Source organism: Apiospora hydei, assembly GCF_038363865.1.
Source record: "Apiospora hydei strain CBS 114990 chromosome Unknown utg000005l_segment0_segment0, whole genome shotgun sequence".
Lineage (NCBI taxonomy): Eukaryota > Fungi > Ascomycota > Sordariomycetes > Amphisphaeriales > Apiosporaceae > Apiospora > Apiospora hydei.
Genome location: NW_027117364.1, coordinates 3,489,615 through 3,506,307, shown reverse-complemented (window position 1 = coordinate 3,506,307; position 16,693 = coordinate 3,489,615). Strand labels below are relative to the sequence as shown.

At 52.3% G+C, this 16,693-nt stretch overlaps 4 protein-coding genes across 4 annotated transcripts; 3 read left to right on the top strand and 1 right to left on the bottom strand.

Annotated features, from left to right (window-relative positions):
- Nucleotides 1-950: 950 nt before the first annotated feature.
- On the bottom strand, nt 951-4,311 carry PG997_006546 (uncharacterized protein; the record flags this gene model as incomplete). The annotated part of the gene is made up of 2 exons (XM_066810861.1): nt 951-3,942; nt 4,007-4,311. The coding sequence occupies 2 exons, from the start codon at nt 4,309-4,311 to the stop codon at nt 951-953; spliced, it is 3,297 nt and encodes a 1,098-aa protein (XP_066669784.1).
- An 851-nt stretch (nt 4,312-5,162) lies between these two features.
- On the top strand, nt 5,163-6,591 carry PG997_006545 (uncharacterized protein; the record flags this gene model as incomplete). The annotated part of the gene is made up of 8 exons (XM_066810860.1): nt 5,163-5,187; nt 5,243-5,292; nt 5,349-5,546; nt 5,636-5,697; nt 5,754-5,916; nt 6,069-6,103; nt 6,176-6,399; nt 6,470-6,591. The coding sequence occupies 8 exons, from the start codon at nt 5,163-5,165 to the stop codon at nt 6,589-6,591; spliced, it is 879 nt and encodes a 292-aa protein (XP_066669783.1).
- A 2,209-nt stretch (nt 6,592-8,800) lies between these two features.
- Nucleotides 8,801-9,942, top strand: PG997_006544 (SNARE domain-containing protein; the record flags this gene model as incomplete). Its single annotated transcript, XM_066810859.1, has 4 exons — nt 8,801-8,863; nt 9,021-9,221; nt 9,244-9,513; nt 9,583-9,942. 4 exons carry the CDS (start codon nt 8,801-8,803, stop codon nt 9,940-9,942), a joined length of 894 nt encoding a protein of 297 aa, XP_066669782.1.
- Nucleotides 9,943-15,805: 5,863 nt separating this feature from the next.
- On the top strand, nt 15,806-16,656 carry PG997_006543 (GDSL-like Lipase/Acylhydrolase; the record flags this gene model as incomplete). The annotated part of the gene is made up of 2 exons (XM_066810858.1): nt 15,806-15,860; nt 15,929-16,656. The coding sequence occupies 2 exons, from the start codon at nt 15,806-15,808 to the stop codon at nt 16,654-16,656; spliced, it is 783 nt and encodes a 260-aa protein (XP_066669781.1).
- Between the last annotated feature and the right edge of the window lie 37 nt (nt 16,657-16,693).

The following is a 16,693-nucleotide window of genomic DNA, read 5'->3' as shown; positions in this document are numbered from 1 at the left end:
AATTATACGAAAAAGATGAAGGTAGTACGCTTGGTTGAAGGGTCAACCCATACTCCCGGTGTGCTGGATGCCTTGCTGTTTTACCGCCTTTATAAATGAAGATTCATGCAAGGGGTAGTGATTGGTGCTGTACCATCCCTCGGGTTTTGGCTGCATCCTTCATTTGGGGTTATGCAGGACCTTCGAAGTCGGGATTTGCCAAATTGTGTAACACGGCTTTGGATCTACACAGTATTCTTCTAACATGGATATAATATCAAGAATCATTCACTAGTCTTAGGGGGCAAAAAGTCAAGATCCATGTCATGCAAATGAGTGTGTATTAACGAATGTCTGTAAAGGCAATAAGTGCCTACTGCTCTTCACTGGTGAACGACCAAATCAACTGTGTGAAGGCCAGAAGTAAAAGGGGCATCGGACCCGTCTGAGTCATCATGCTTCCGAGGCATCTCCCACTTCATCAGCCACTGCCACGAGTCTTCGGACCTTTTGAGGGCTCTCATGAGGAGTCCGGGCTAAATCATACTATCATATAATAATGATGTCTAAGAATGATGCCCCTGGCTGTTCTACTCGGCAGCTCATAGCAAATTGCCAGTTACCTCCCGACTGAATGCATGCAACCTCAAGGCGACTCAAGGTATTGGCCTAGTCGGTCAGAGAGGATCCTCACGAACCGTCTGGTTCCGAGCCCTTTCATCCTGATGGGCGAAGTATTGAGATCCTTTCACCTTCTGCATCGGTCATGTGATTTAACCACATTATGGCCGAGCCGTGTAGTTTTCACCGGCCCTAGATCATGGGATCTCCGCTTCCAATTCTATTGGGGATCGGGTGTTAAACAATACCGAAGAACGCTGTACAGGTGCGGCCCGGGATGTCGGCTTGATGTCGGTCTCGCTTCGTGGAGGGATTGTGATGATTGCAGTCTGTCACTGTAGAGATTCAACTCAATCGAAGCCACCGCCGATCTGACTGGCAAAAGCCGTGCTGATGCTCTTCTCGTCATCATCATAGCGACGTCCGAAACCGTTGGTGTAGCCAGGTCGGCCTCCGGAGCTCTCGACATATTGCTTCAACCGATCCGAGTGGGTGTAGGAGGCGGGCCGGGACCGAAGTACATCTGGCAAACCAGCCCCGAGACTGGCGCCGCCCTGTCCAACACCTTTGCCGCCAATGATGCTTGAAGTCGTGTCTGTGTATTCGGACGTCGCAACGCTTTCACCGGCAACACTCTCGGTTCCACGACCACCACGCTTGCCACTTACGCGACCAGAGGATGAGTTGAACCCGGGCAGGCCAGGCCACTGCTCCGCATTGAAGTGCGCAAACATGGGCGGAAAGGCTGTGTTGCCAATGCCAGCACCTCCCAGTGCCGAACTGTGAAGGCTCGAGACGTCATCGGGAATGTAAGACATCATCGAGTTTGCATCAAACTCATGGCTCGGGGATGGGCCATTGAAGCCACCGTTTCGGCCATTGGGGAAACCGCTGCCGCTGCCACTGGAGATGTAGGACATCTGGTGAGGTCTCTGGCGGAAAGTATTCTTGGGTCGCCCAAATTGCATGAGAGACGTCTGCAGGTTCGTCAAAGGTCCCTCAACCAGGCATTTCTGTTCCTTGAAATGCACAAGGAGATGATGCCAGAGATCATGTTTGGCCAGGACCTTAGGGTTACCAATGATGACCAGCCCGTATTTGGCACGGGTTAAGGCGACGTTCAGGCGGCGAGGATCAGATAAGAAACCAATGCCTTGATTGTCGTTGGAGCGCACACAAGACAAGACAATGAAGTCCTTCTCTCGGCCCTGGAAAGCGTCGACAGAAGCCACTTCAACTTCCTTGTAGGATTCCTTCTTGAAGGTGCCCGTGTTCTGCATGGTATTCACAATGTAGCTGCGTTGGCCTTCGTATGGGGTAATCACACCAATATCACCTGGCCGCACACCAGCTTTGAAAAAGCGAGTCACGATCTTCTCGACGTTGGAGGCCTCCGTTCGGTTCAGGTACGAGGTTCCGGATGCGGAAATCTCCTCATTTCCGAGATTGCACCAGAACATCATCGGAGACTCGGCCACGGGCCAAGGGAAATCAACGTCCTTGCGGATTCTGTTTGGCGCAGAAACACCGTTCTGGAGAGATCCTTCATAGAACATGTTGGAGGGGAACTTGGACAGACAAGGATGCATACGATACTGGATGTTCAGTCGGATGGGCGTGAACCCGATACGGACCAATCGCTCGAACAGCGACTGGTTCAAGCCAGCCTTGGCGGCCTTTTTGTTCATGATTACAGGCCCAAGCTGCTTGTGGTCTCCCACAAGCACAACCTGCTTGCATCCCAGAACCAAGGGGATCATACACTCTGGCTCGGCAGACTGGGTCGATTCATCAATCAGAACGTTGCGGAACTTCATCTTGGCTAGGCGAGGATCTCCGGCACCGACACATGTGCAGCACACAACGTCGGCGTTGCTCAGGATTTCCCGTTCAGCCGCCCTGGTAAGCTGCTTGAACTTCTTTTCATCTTGGCTTGAAAGTTCGTTGGCTTCGTTCTTGAGTTGAGTGAACTTCATCAACTCTGGGTTGCTATCAAGCATGCGCACCTGCTCGTGCAGAGCCAGGAAGCTAACCGATGACTCTACATCCTCGCGTGATTTGGCCGTGAGTCGGACAACCTTGAGGCCGGTAAGGTTGATGCGCTCGCAAAGCTGATCAACAGCGACGTTCGACGGTGCACACACCAGAACTTGGCCGTTGTTCATCTTGGCAAGATGATAAATAATAGTTGCGGACGTGACCGTCTTGCCGGTTCCTGGGGGGCCTTGGATGAGACTAAGTGGAGTAGAAAGGACGTTCTTGATAGCATTGATCTGACTGCCGTTCAGCTCTGGAAGGCCTGGAACACTGAACTTCTTAGGTAGGTTGGCCTTCATAGGAGCGACGGCAACTTCGTGACCCAATAACTTGTGGAAGATGTAGCCCGATACGCTCATGTCATCGACAGCGAACGTCTTCATGGCGGCTTGCATACGATCGTACGAGGTCGCTTTCCAGACATAGTCGGCCGAGAAGTTATGCGTGCATTCAGTCGGTACAGATTTGTCGTTACCAGTCTTGCGCAATTCCAAGGTGACCTCGTCATTCTGGCTGTTGGGGATTTTGATCACGTAGCCAACGCCTTCCCAGCCTGGGCGCAACTCCCCCTTGTACTTGAGACGCATCTCGTCGCCCACAGCGAGTTTGACGTCGCCTGATTCGAGCTTGGGAAAGGTGAAGCTTGCCGTATGCTTGTAGTTGAGACCAATATCCCAGCGGACAACCAAGCCGTCCTCGGACTGAGCTTCCTTGAGCTTCTTGTCGTAGTCGGATTCCATCTTGACGAGGGGGCCAAAGATATTCTGGTATTGGTACGGATCCTCGTATTTCAGCAGCACGGGGTGAGGTTCGTCGTCGACGCTGGCCGCCTTCTCGAGATCTGCCACTGTGGCATTGGTGTTGTCCTTCCACATTTCTTCCAGTTTCGCAATCATGGGAGGTGTCAAGTGTCTAGCTCGAAGTTGCTCGGTATCACTGGGAGGAGCTACGAGCCATGACAGAAAACCGCGGTCTTCGATCAGAGGTTGCCACCGGGAGATGTCCCAACTCATATCCTTGGACGATGGGGCGGCACCACAGGGCTGGCGACACAGGAGTACGACGACCGTATCTGACTTGGCCGGAATGAAGCCGAGGAGGAAGACGTTCTTTGTGCCGCAGTTGTAGCACTCGAGAATGGTATCGCCGAGAGTTGATTGAGGGTGGAGCTGTACCTCCTTGTGGCGAGCTCTGACAAGGTGATTGACGATGTGAGACGAGCTGGCATTGCCGCGGGCGCTGCAAAACCACTTGCTGCATGCAAGACACTTTACAACAGAACCGGGAGCGTGGATGCCGCAGTAGCTTTCGAAGGAGTCAGTAAGTGTGGTGTTATGCGAAGTAATGACCATAGGTAGATATAACATACGCGCAGGCATGATCGGGCAGTTTCTTCTCTTCTTCGGGGGTGTTCTTGAGGTTGAGGCCCTTCATGGCCCCAACGGCAGCACTTGCCATGCTCTCATTGTCGTCATCCTCGAATGCGGCTTCGGTCTCATTGTCGTCGTCGTCGGTGCGGCGGCGCGCGCTTCTCGCGGGGTTGCGACCACCCAGTTTCCCATACAACAAACTCTCGTCGGCGTCTAACGTGGAAAGGTCATCGTCGCCGGCGTTTATGGCGGCGGCAGAGTCGGATATCAGGTGGTTGCTGACATGGGTAAAGGCGCCCTCCATGGCCGCGGAGAAGGTGGCCGGGGTTGAGGTGGGAGCTTTGGCTGACCTCGCTTTGTGAGCCTTGGCTGGAGCGCTGCGCTGGGAATGTAAGTTGGATGCCATGCTTGCTTGCGGTGCGACAAATGCAACAACGCTGGAGGAGGAAATCAAGAAAGCCAAAAGGCCTAGTGGCCGAGAGAATATTATGGCGCTGGTGAAGAAGGGAGAGGGCGAAAAGAAAAGCGCAGCATTAGGTAGGTATGCGAGAGCATGGCACTCACTATGGAAGTCAATAATTTGGATTTCCCTTTGGTTCGGTTCGAGCCTGGTCCGGCGGGAGGGATAAGTGGGCGGATGAATGCGGGAGTTGATGGATGGGACACGGAAGGAAGATGCGTCACATCATCGAAGCGCTCGTCGCAAGGAAATGAGGTTGCCCGGCACACAAATCTCGCATTCGTGGTTGATTTGACGGCGACTATTTTGTTGTCAGCGATGCAGTTTTAGACTTGGGGAAAAAGCCCACCCACATTGGATTGGTTCATTGTCAAGCCAAATCCAAGCCAAAGGCTCGCCCCCAAATGTGAGGTGGGCTGTAGTGGGTCGGCCTGCTCTGGAGTCAGCGATAGGCGATAAGGCCCAAGCTAGCTGCCTGCAGTCCAGGCCTCGAGAACATTTCAAAGGCGCCCCCTAAAAAAGTTCACCCAGACCATCCCAAAACATCACAACCGCCACGGCCCTTGATCGCAAGACCGCGCAACTCGACTACGCCAGACCAACGTCTGCCACCGCCCTTCCCTTGGTCGCCCAGACAGAACCTGCAGCCAGAGCGTCGCAAAAGATCACAACTCCCACCGCCCTTGATCGCAGCCATGATTCGCAGACAAGCTCGGCAAAGTAAGCCTCCACGGATACGACTTCCCAAAGCCACCTCTAACAGATCCGTTTCCAGGGCGGGACTACCTTTACCGCAAGGCATTGACCCTACGAGATGCCGAGATAGTACGTTTGCGTGTATGAAAAGTTGGAAGGCACGACGATACTGACCGGTCACGCAGTCGGAGAAGAGGGCGAAGCTGAGACAGTCACTTGCTACGGGGAAACCGTTGTCTGACCCGACGATTTCAAACGACAAGAGTTTGCGGAAAGACTTTGTTTACGACGAATCGCGCCCGGATCGCACTGCCGAAGAAGAGCTTGATTTGGATGATGAGTACAGCCAATTGGAAGGGATAGTAGATCCTAGGATCTTAGTCGTAAGTCGCCAGGTTGACTTGTCGATGCTGCTCATACCGAAGGGTTCGCGCCTTTCTATGTGCTTCGCTAACGACGATTGTACCGGCAGACCACCTCGCGCGACCCGTCCGCTCGTCTTTCAGCCTTTGCTAAGGAGATGCGCCTGCTATTGTATGTGCCCACTCTACATCTTGATATCAGAACGAAAGAGCTAACGCCATACTCAGCCCTACAGCTGTACGCCTGAACCGTGGAAATGTCATCTTGCCGGACTTGGTTCGTAGCACACAATCTGCCGGTCTATCTGACATCGTCCTTCTACATGAGAAGTATGGCTCTACCTCTCCTTTCAAAATGACAACCAATGCTCACATGAAGACACCAGGCGAGGTGTTCCGACAGCTCTGACCATAAGTCACCTGCCATGGGGACCAACAGTGTCATTTTCCCTCCATAACGTCGTGTTGGTAAGCATCTACACTTTCATACTTTTGAGCTCTCAGTGCAGGGAGTACATGAGCCCTGTGCTAAATTTTATGTAGCGTCATGACATCCCCGGCAGTATCCGTGGTACAGTGTAAGTCTTTTCCCGAGTGATGCGTCGTGTCACTGTATCTCTCAACTGAGCTGCTTGTTAATTCTTCAACAGGAGCGAGAGCTACCCACACATCCTATTTGAGGGATTCTCGACTAGACTGGGTCGCAGGGTGTGCAGGGTTCTCAGGAATCTGTTTCCTCCGCGAGACCCATTGACGAGTCAAACAAAACTTGGATCAAGAGTCGTGACGTTTGTGAACATCAACGACTCCATTGAGATCAGGCATCATGTGTTTGTGAAGACGGGGTACGATAGTGTAGAGTTGAGCGAAGTCGGTAAGTATCTCAAGACAGAGTTTCCCTTTACTCACTCTTTCCTCAATGGCTAATATTTGGCAACGAAAAGGTCCTCGTATGACGATGAGAATATTCGAGATCCGCAATGGATTGTTAGACAACAAGGACGCCGATGTCGAGTGGCATCTGAGCCAGTATACACGAACAGGTCGCAAGAAGGATTACCTATGAGTAAAACGGTCTTGTCGATTCGGACAGCGTTTAGGGTCAATTTCCGCTCACACGAAGATATGGTTTACTGGGCTATGCTGGATTTCGTGGCGGAACCACTCATATCTCTGCACAAGGGACTGGACAGCTTGAGTGGGGGTTGCGAAGAGGGCATCGGCGTAACGTCCAGCAACGGAGCGCACAACTTCTGCGCCGATGTGGGAGAAGATTAGAATTCTCATTCTGGACTTGTTGGTGAGAGGCATTAAAGATGATGGGTGCATTCGCAAAACCCTCTTGGGCGGGGGTAGCGCAAATTATAGGCCAGCCATTGGCAAAAGCGTCAGGGCAGCCTAGATAATCTACTAGCATTAAAAAGCGTTAGCAACCTGAACCTGTAGTGTTCTGTTTCTTCGCCATTTGTGACCCTCGATGTACAACGGTTCAAAGATGCAGACGGAATCACCGTTGGCCTGCTACTAGGCCTACCAGGGGCTACAAATCTTGGCCCGAAACAGGAGGCGAGTCGACGACAAAGGAGTTCCAAAGATCCCTACATATAGGGTGTTAAAACTTAGGCAGTCAAGTGTATAAGAGTGAGTGGAAAACTCGCGATCATGTCTAGGATTCTGGGCAATACGATGTTGTGGAATGTGTGTTACCATGGACGGTAAGCATTTATCCGCACATAATGTCTCGTAATACTTGTCTTACCGAAAGTACAGCCAAAACCCGCAAGCGTACGATTCTCGAAGGTTTTCTGCAAGAGGTCGAACAGGAGCCGTACGTCGGGAAAAGACGCTAGCCTGATAGCTCCCAGGCAGACGGCTTTTATTAGACAATACTGGATCCTACTTCTGGACCAGAAAGACTGGAGATAAATGTGTTAAAAAGCTGCCTGCTACTACCTGCTCATAGTGACTCCCTGACGGGCTCCCATTACCTGTTCAATGGACAGGGACTACATAAGATAGCACTCGTGACAGAGGCAGGTGCGAGCCCAAAACAGACACAGAATTGATGGGACGTTGATGAGGCGACGAGAAGCCGGCAAACACAGCCCTTTGAGTGACGACGGCAGGGCTTTGCCCATTTGCCATGGAGGGAGCACTAAACCACTTACATGTAACCGTGGGCTAGATCGTGCTGGAGATGAGCGGGCTGTGCTTATTTTAGATATCTGACGGGGTCATGTCACTGGTGTGCAGCTGCGCCGAGAGCAGCAACACATGCAGCTAAAAAGATTCGCTTTCGGCTAGGGCCCTGCTCCTGGCTGCTGCTGGTGCTTGGGGCTCCACTGTATTGAAGGTTTGCTGTGCCAATGGCAAGCAATAATGGGCCCATCACGCACGCTGAACCCTTACATTGATTGAGCCCATTACTTACTGGAGCGGTGTTCGCATCAGTGAAGCGCAGGAGGCTGTTTTTTGCCCTTGACCCATCAAATCCATCCATCTAAGCCTTCCACACGAGTTGATCCATGCTGCTTACGGCTGACGGGACTTTGCATTGGAGCACCTGCTCAATCGCCTCGAGGTACCTGCTCACCCAACCTACCTGGCCCAGGTACATACATGATGTCCTGACTTAGTTACGTTAATAGGTACATGCTTCAAATGTTCTTATGCAGGCCGCCCATACCTACCTAAGGTAATCAGCAGTGCTCCAGTGCTTGGGGCTTTGGAGGAGACATAATAATCTCGAGCCTCCCCAACTCCTTTTCCCGACTGCTTAGACGTTTTGTTTCGTTTCTTGTTTCTTCCAATACTCTTCCGTCGTCTCTCTGTTACCCACCTGCGCCCAACCGAACTGCTCTGTTTCAGATTGATAGCTACAGTAGCTCAGATCGGTTTTCGTCGCATTGCATTGCGGAAGAGCAGGCCGAGAAATAAAGACGTCATTTACCCAGGAGACCCTCCCCGATTCCTGTCTGGTCGGTCTGTATCCATCCTAATTTGCTTAATCTGGAGGGCGCTGGCTTGGTTGCTACGACACCGCTAAGCCCAATCCAACAAACCCCCCGGGTCCGCCGCCCTTCAACTTTCAAGCAAGAACCAGCCTGGGAGATTGCCATTGATCTTTTCGCTCCACCAACAACAACACCACCAAACCAGGTCGTTCGACGGGGCCAGCGAACCATTCCTTCTTCAATTCTTTTCATCAACAGAATCACTGTCATTGTACGGGCCCAACCATCGGAATCGTTCCAGTCATCAAATTTTAGCCCGCCATGTCTTACTCCAATCCCTACTCGAGCGTCGAGCAGGGCCACGGCGGCTATGATGGTCAGCAGGTAAGCCTAGCCCAGCACCCCAACTTCCTTTTCACAAAGGCGCGAAGTGGTGCGCCAGTGCATAATTCGATGTCGCCCTCAGACGATGCAAATGATGAGCGGGGTCTGTCTTTTTATGGAAGACGACGGCTAATGATGAATTGTTATTCGATTGCAGGATTACGAGATGAACAGCTACGGCGCAGAACACACGACACCGGCGACGCTTTCTCAGAACGACTTCCTGCAGCGCGTCGGCCACCTTCGCAATGAGCTCGCCTCCTTCCAGAAGAATGTCCAGGCCATTTCGTCGATGCACGCGCGCGCCTTGGACGAGGCCGACAATGGCATGTCGGCGCAGCAGGTCGAGCGCCTCACCGTTGAGACCCGCGCTCATCCAGGGCATCCGCGACCAGCTGAAGTTCCTGGCCCAGGACGCCGCAAACACCAGAGACGGCAGCAAGAATACGAAAGACAACCAGGTCAACACCATCAAGAACAACTTCCAGAACGAGCTTCACGCCTACCAAGATGCCGAGAACGCGTACCGCCAGCGCTACCGTGATCAAATCGCCCGCCAATACCGCATCGTCAACCCCAATGCCACGGAGCAGGAAGTGCAAGAGGCAGCCAGTACCGATTGGGGCAACGAGGGTGTTTTCCAGACGGCTGTAAGTGTTGCCTAGCCTATCCGGAAGCAGTCTCCAAGCCAACGACATGACTAACTGAATCTCTCTTAGCTTCGCACAAACCGTACAGGCCAGGCGACGTCAGTGCTGGGCAACGTGCGCGCACGTCATAACGAGCTGCAGCGCATCGAGCAGACTATTACGGAGCTTGCGGAGATGTTCCAGGACTTGGCGGTGCTCGTCGAGCAACAGGAGATCCCTGTTCAAACGGCCGTTAACAACGCCGAAGACACCACCAAGCACATCGACGAAGGCAACGCCCAGGTTTACAAGGCCCAAACCAGCGCTCGCAACCGAAGAAAGTGGAAGTGGTACTGCTTGCTCGTCGTGGTGCTCATCCTCGTCGTCATCGCCATCGCCCTTGCTCTGTACTTTACGGTCGGAGCAGGAGGAAAGAAGAACCAGCAATAAGTTTCACCGGCGAAAAGATGAGTGGATGATGAGAAGGAAAGTTTCACGTGACGTATACCCAGAGAGGAACATGAGGGAGAGACGATTTTCGGGGTATCGGGAGGCTTGGGCCAAGGCCCAAGTATGACAGTTTGACTACTTGAAACAGCAGCAGCAGCATTCAGGCGGTATTTTATTTTGTGTTTCTCAACCTTCAAGAGCTGGGGTAAAAAGCGGTTCTTGTAATGTTTGCGCGGGATTTTTTCTTGTATGAGATCGCCTCTGCCAAGCGGAAAGCTGGCATGACGTTCATAATTCTTTCTACATAATAATGGCGCTGCAGTACAATGCGTTTAAAGGTTAGAAAACTCTGGGAGTTGTCCTCCAAGCCTAACAGCTTGACTTGGTGAAACCAACCCTCAGTGACGAGGCAACTTGATACGCGGCTCCTAAGCATGTAGTTTTCATTTCCTACAGAGCCGGCAGCAATTCGGCAAGTACAGAGGGTGATATACTTCGCCAGTCAGCCGTGTAAGGGGGCACGTCGGATATGTGCGGAACACTGGTTGGGTCCTCTACGATTGTAAGGGCAAAGATTACAGGTGTGATGACAGCTTCTAGTATAGTATATATGTACATCGCAAGCGGGTGTCTATTTCATATTTTTTCAGTCTATGTGAGCGCCGGCCCAAGCAAGGCCTTCCGATGACAGCAAGATGTGCAAACCTTACCTGCTGAGGTATGTATATCGATCCCCTGTGAGCGTGCTCCACATCCGAAGAGAGAGAGAGAGAAAGTGTGTGTGCGTGTGATGGGCTTCTGTGATGTCTCCTTTCCCGCCTTGTGGTGTCATATCATCGTATGCATGTGTCTTCTTTCGTGGTCGACTGTATAGAATTATAATAACAATATTAACCAAAATAACGTTTCTTCATCCCATATCGAACGAATTGAGCTGAAGATATAATAGGTAATGTGTATCAAACGTTATCTTTGACTTTCAATTTTTGAACGTACGAGTTACCCCTATCCAAAGGTTAGGAGTTGGTTGAGGATGGGTGAAACAGGGGTAGCTCGTAAACTCTCTGGAACAAACTTTACGAAGTTGGACTCGAAGGGATAGCTCCTAGGTCTTTTTCTTTCCCCAGGGCATTTGTGGTAAAGACAAGTGGTATCAAGGAGGGACGAAGACACCATGGTGATGATCTTCCACCCTCAACAAACAGGAACGCAGTATTTACTCTCGCCCGCAACCCGTGGTGCAAATGGTTCTGCTGCGAAGCGAGCGAGGCGGGGACAAAAGTTTGGGTGCACTCACATACACGAAAGAGCCTCATGGCGTACGTACTTGAGGATTTCCGATGAGAGGGAGTCTCAGACACTTACTCGCACATATTCACACGCTCACTACGAGGCGACTTGCAGAATCGATCCTCGATACGGAAAACAGTGCAGTCTTGGGCCATCATATGGCTAGAAGGCTTCCATCCCATAATGGTCAGCACGATCCATCAGCCAAATTCCTCTCTCGACGTCCCTTGTTCTCCTTCGTACATACGTATGTTACTTATACCACAATGTTTCATCCATACAAGTAGGAGCCAACATGTTCTCTCGCTGTAACCAACGTCATCTCACCAACAGAGAGCCAGATAATGGTAGGCGTCTCGATGTACCTATGATAGCTGTCTTGAAATGGTTTTGCCCTTTACTCCCTAAGACGGTCATCATGGTGTTGCGTATGTGAATGTATGCAGAGCCCGCGAGCTTTATCATCGGCTGGCAGCTTCTGTCAGAGGGAACGCAGGTATCGATGCCCTGAAACGGCGTGTGAACTTTGGACCACCCTTCCCTCCTCTTACTCGCCGCTGTACGCATATGGGCGTCCATCTATGCTGCTACGGCCAGTAGCACACCGAACGAGAGCTGTAAAAGCAGGCGCAGATGGATGAAATAAGCGAAGGTCGATGCGGCGCGGGTGCTTGAGGTGTTGTCGTATGTGGGCAGTTCATATCGTCCGGATTCTCGGGGTTCCAATCTATTGCCACAGTCGGTCTCCAAAGGCCCTTCGAGTAACTCCAGCCACGCGCCATTAGCCGGCTACCTTTCCCCGAAGAGGCCACGAGACATGATAAGGAGCAGCCGCTCTAGAAGGCGGCGCACAGAACGGAAGGGCTGGATGTAAGCAAAGACTTCAACGCAGTGGTCACACGCATGAGCGGCAAACGGTGCTTTGCAGACTGATCGCGTGGCTACGGAGCTGTTCGAACGGTGTCTCACCAGGTCTGTACTTTGTTCTATAGACATGTACAGCTCGTTGGGCCCAGATGCTGAGCGCCTCAGCGTTCCCCCAAAGCGAAATGTCACCCTGACAACATAGGAGACTGCATATTTTCTATATGTTGGTAGCAAAAGGGGGCAGAGAAGCATCACTAACCACGCGAGTCGGACAAAGGGGTGTTAGTGCCAACGGGCTATTCTTGGAATGGACGGAGGCAACCATCATGTAATTTGGTTTTGGACAGAACCAAGATATTCTGGACGAGCCATGGGATATGCCGTGCCAGTGCCCCCGACTACCTACGTACGATGGAGTTGGCAATCTGGGAAAGGCGTCATGTCATGTAAGCAGTCCAGTCGGGCTGCTGAGGAGGCTGAATGTGCCGCAGGTGCGGCCAGCCTTCGAAACGGCAAGTCCGTTTTACTAAGTATAAATATCGCAGATTTTGCCGCCAGGGAGTATATATTATACCCGCCAAGGCTTGGCTGCTTGTCGAAAGTAACCTCATCATGTCCTTCGTGTTTTTCTTTGCCCCTGTTGCAACAAATATATAAGCATATTGTAGACCCATACTCAGAGTGACCTTAACGACAGAGCCCCCACTAGCATGCTTCATTTAACTGGCTAAACGTCTTTGGTGGCTCGGGTAAAGATGCCCATCGCCTTAATACAGCCTACGGAATCGCTATGAATATAGCTTGCTGCGAGGGGCCCGTCAAGAACCGGGCGGCGATGCAAGGCCGTGTACGTGTGGCTGCTCATGCGAGAGATAGAAAGGGCCGGAACTTTCCCTCCATCAAACACACTGTGGGAAGAAGAACCGGCAACAACTACCTACCTGGGAAGCATCGTGGGATGTGGGCCCTCGCCCTCCTCTGTGTGTGGACATTGAGGGAAAAGGAGAAATTGCTGCGCGCACAATACTGCATCTGTGCAAATATGTTTCGAGCCCACTGCGGTCTCTTCCCAGATTCCACGAACCCGCCGACCCAAGATATTAGGGACAAGAATCATGACGCTTTATCCACTGGAAAAGAACGTCCCTTCTCGACATGCACACATACTTCATCGGCGGTGTCACCCGGTAGCCCAGCGGGAGTTCGTTTCGCCCGATACCAAGAAAATGACCGCCAGGTACATACATACATAACTGAAGCAGGTAAACAACAAGTTCCCGAAAGGCCTCCCAGATCTGCAGATTGGGAAACAAGGCTGGCTGACTGGCCTGATCGTTGTCGTATGTGTACTTATGGTTTCGGGAGTTTGGTTCGGTCCGTTATGGGGAATGCAAGCGAACCTATCCGTTTCAAGAGAGGGCTCAAGTAGACAGTGACATGGCTCCCTGAGCGAGTCAGTCAGTCGGTCAGCCAGTACCGGAAATATGCTGTACAGGTAAGTGGGTGCGGGTGCGTTCAGTCTTGATCTGGCTGGCGCCCCATGCATGCGCATCCATAATCCATTCCCATTGCCCCCGTCTCAGATGCGTTTAGGAGCCTGGCTATGGTCATGGGGCCATGAGAGACAAAGGAAGAAGGGAATAGGAAATAAAAAAGCCTCATACCCCCACGGCCAAATCGGCTTGACGTCATGAGCTGCCAGGAACCCGTCTTCTCGCCCTAGGGTATGCCTGGTGAAGAATATGCTTAAAGACGAACTATCACCTGATCCGCAATCACTAACAACCCCCTAAGGAGCAAGTGCTCCAGGCAGGGAGGAATAGGGATGCTTGAATGAGGTGTCGGTTTTGTGGCCATAACGCCGGCAATGAAAAGCTGTCCGCGAAGGTGAGACCTAAGTGGTATATCCGCTTCCTTACTAATCGCCTGAGGCTCTGCTGGTTCGCAAAGTCAATTGGCGAGTCTCCCCAATTGCAAATGCCGAAAAAGAGTTCCCTCGGCGTACCTTGGCACTCTGGACAGACAGATTGGACGTTGAAATTTGAATGCAACCACGCGCCGACAGACGTTGGAGTGCAATGGATCAAATACGGCCAAGCTTTAGCGAAGCCTGCGCATCATCCCAAAACGACCAGTCTTTCCCGTCCATTGCGGCAGTTGATCTGCGAACGATGGCAAACGGATCTCCCCTCCAAAAGAATCGGGAACGAGAGAAGAGAAAGTCGAGGCGAGACAAGGCGCACGCTGGCTCTGGTCACCGAATTACCGAGGGAAAACTGGAACTGGATGTGCTGGGCCAAGGATCTCCACCCACCTTGGCAATCTGCGACAGCCCCAGGGCCAGAAAGAACAGGGTCTATGAATAGAAAATCTCCGCTACGGGCACTTGCGTAAAACATCACCCCCCATGCCCCCAGCCCCCAGCAAGCCCAGGGCAACCGACAGACAGACAGACAGGCTGACAGGTCCCATCGTCTGTCGTTTTTTTGTCGGTTCTTTGGTTTTGCGTGCAAAACAGCCAGGTGGCGTTGCAATCAGATGCAGGAGCGCCCGGTGTGATATACCCAGCTGGGCGACCAAGCCGAGAAGGGGCAGAACCATGGGGCTCGCCCAGGCGGGCGTTCTCGCGCACAGCTGAGGCAGCGCGATGTTTCCAGACCAGGGAGCCCCCCATGTCGTCGCGCTCGTCTGCTCTGCCGATTCGGGATAACCTGCCTGTCAAGACCGTTACCACCACCACATTAGACGGCCGAGTGACTCCAGTTCGGGCGGGCAAGGAGAACATGTCACATTCGCGATGGAGCCTGCAAATAACATGTTCGTTGCCCCGTTTCTTATTTCCTTGGCCAGATGACTCTAATACCAGATGGAAATCTGATGTCTGAGACAGGCCAGCCCGCGGCGTGTGATTGAATTTCCTTCCCCAACATACCATCGTGATCACGGGGGCTAGCTCCCCGTAGGAATGCGAGATTTGAATCATTCCTCCCTCCAGTATATGGCCCGGAATCCAGGCTCTATAGTTCGGGATCAAAAAGTAAACATGCCAATGTCTGATCGAGAAGCATCTGCGCGCCGGACGCCCGGGGTCCCAAAATATCTAAATGCGATTGAGGTCGTAGCTGTGGTGGGGAATCGGTTGCAGATCAAACCACAACGCCCAGCAGCCGAAACTTCATCTGAACATTTCTCCCGACTATGTAGCCAGGAAATCTCGCAAAATGCACATATCGTACAGGTATCTATAGAACAAGCCCCTGGGCACGCCAAGACTTCCCACAAGATGAGGCGCACTTGACAGCGTCTGGACTTTGGACGTTGGCGACAAATACCCGCTAGACGAGTCCAACGTCCAGGGGAGCAGTCCACATGGGCTCCATCAGCGCGACATCAGAAGAGGCCCCCGTGAACGAAACAATAAACTGCTAAGACACCTAGCACCTGTCATGGGTGTTTCCTTCTCCATTAGCTCCTAGATGGATGAAAGCCCGAGTGTGAGCCTCTTACCTTAAAAGCAACCACGGGCCGCATGTATCTGTCAATGTTTACCTCTTCTTCCTCCACGGTCTGCGACCATTCTTGACATTTGTTCCAGTTTCATTTCTTCTTCGAGCCGAGCTCACTTTAAAGGGCCAGGTGCTCGCTGTGGTATTACTTTCTCTTTGCATTAGAACGTTTCAGACAGGTCTTTGTTCTCGCCGCCGCCATGTTGAGCTCCAAGTCCGTGTTGGCGCTGTGGTGTCTGTGCAGTGCTGTGACAGGTAAGTTACCAACCTACGCTTTGTGTAGCTTTCAATGAAGGTATGGCGTGTTAACATTTGATACTTAGGTCTTGCGATACCAAAGGTGGAAGCCAGGGATGCCGACGCCAGGCTGGCTCTGGTCAGCGGGCTTCCGCTCCGCATCATGCCGCTCGGAGCCTCCATCACATTCGGCATAGCATCGAGCGATGGCAATGGATACCGCCAAACCCTGCGCAACAAGATAACAGCGTTCGGAAACCCCGTGAACATGGTGGGAAGCCATCCGAATGGAACCATGAAGGACAACGAGAACGAGGGTTGGCCGGGCTTCGTCATTGACGAGGTTCACGACAAGTCAAACCAGAATGTGCCGACCACCAAGCCTAACCTGGTCCTGATCAACGCGGGCACCAACGATGCTCTCCAGAACCGAGACGTCGACAACGCGGGAGCACGGATGACCAGTATGATCAACGACATCTTCACCCAGTCGCCACAAGCAACCGTGGTGCTCTCGTCCCTGATCCCCAACGCCAATAAAGACGCCCAAAGCCGCGCTGCCAAGATCAACAGCCAATACGATAATGTAGTCAACACCTTGAGAGGACAAGGGCGCCAGATCGTTTTCGCCGACATGCAAAGTGCTGCAGGCCCTACGCTTGCCGACATCTCGGGGGATGGCACTCATCCGACCGACGCCGGCTACGTCAAGATGGCCAATGTGTGGATGGATGCGATTATCCAAGCCACGTTGGCCGGGTTTCTGCGAAAGCCGGAACCCTTGGCAGGTTTCCCTGATGACGGTGGTGCGTAGACAGCACACCTGTCTCTTGCTTGCATATCATCGGCGT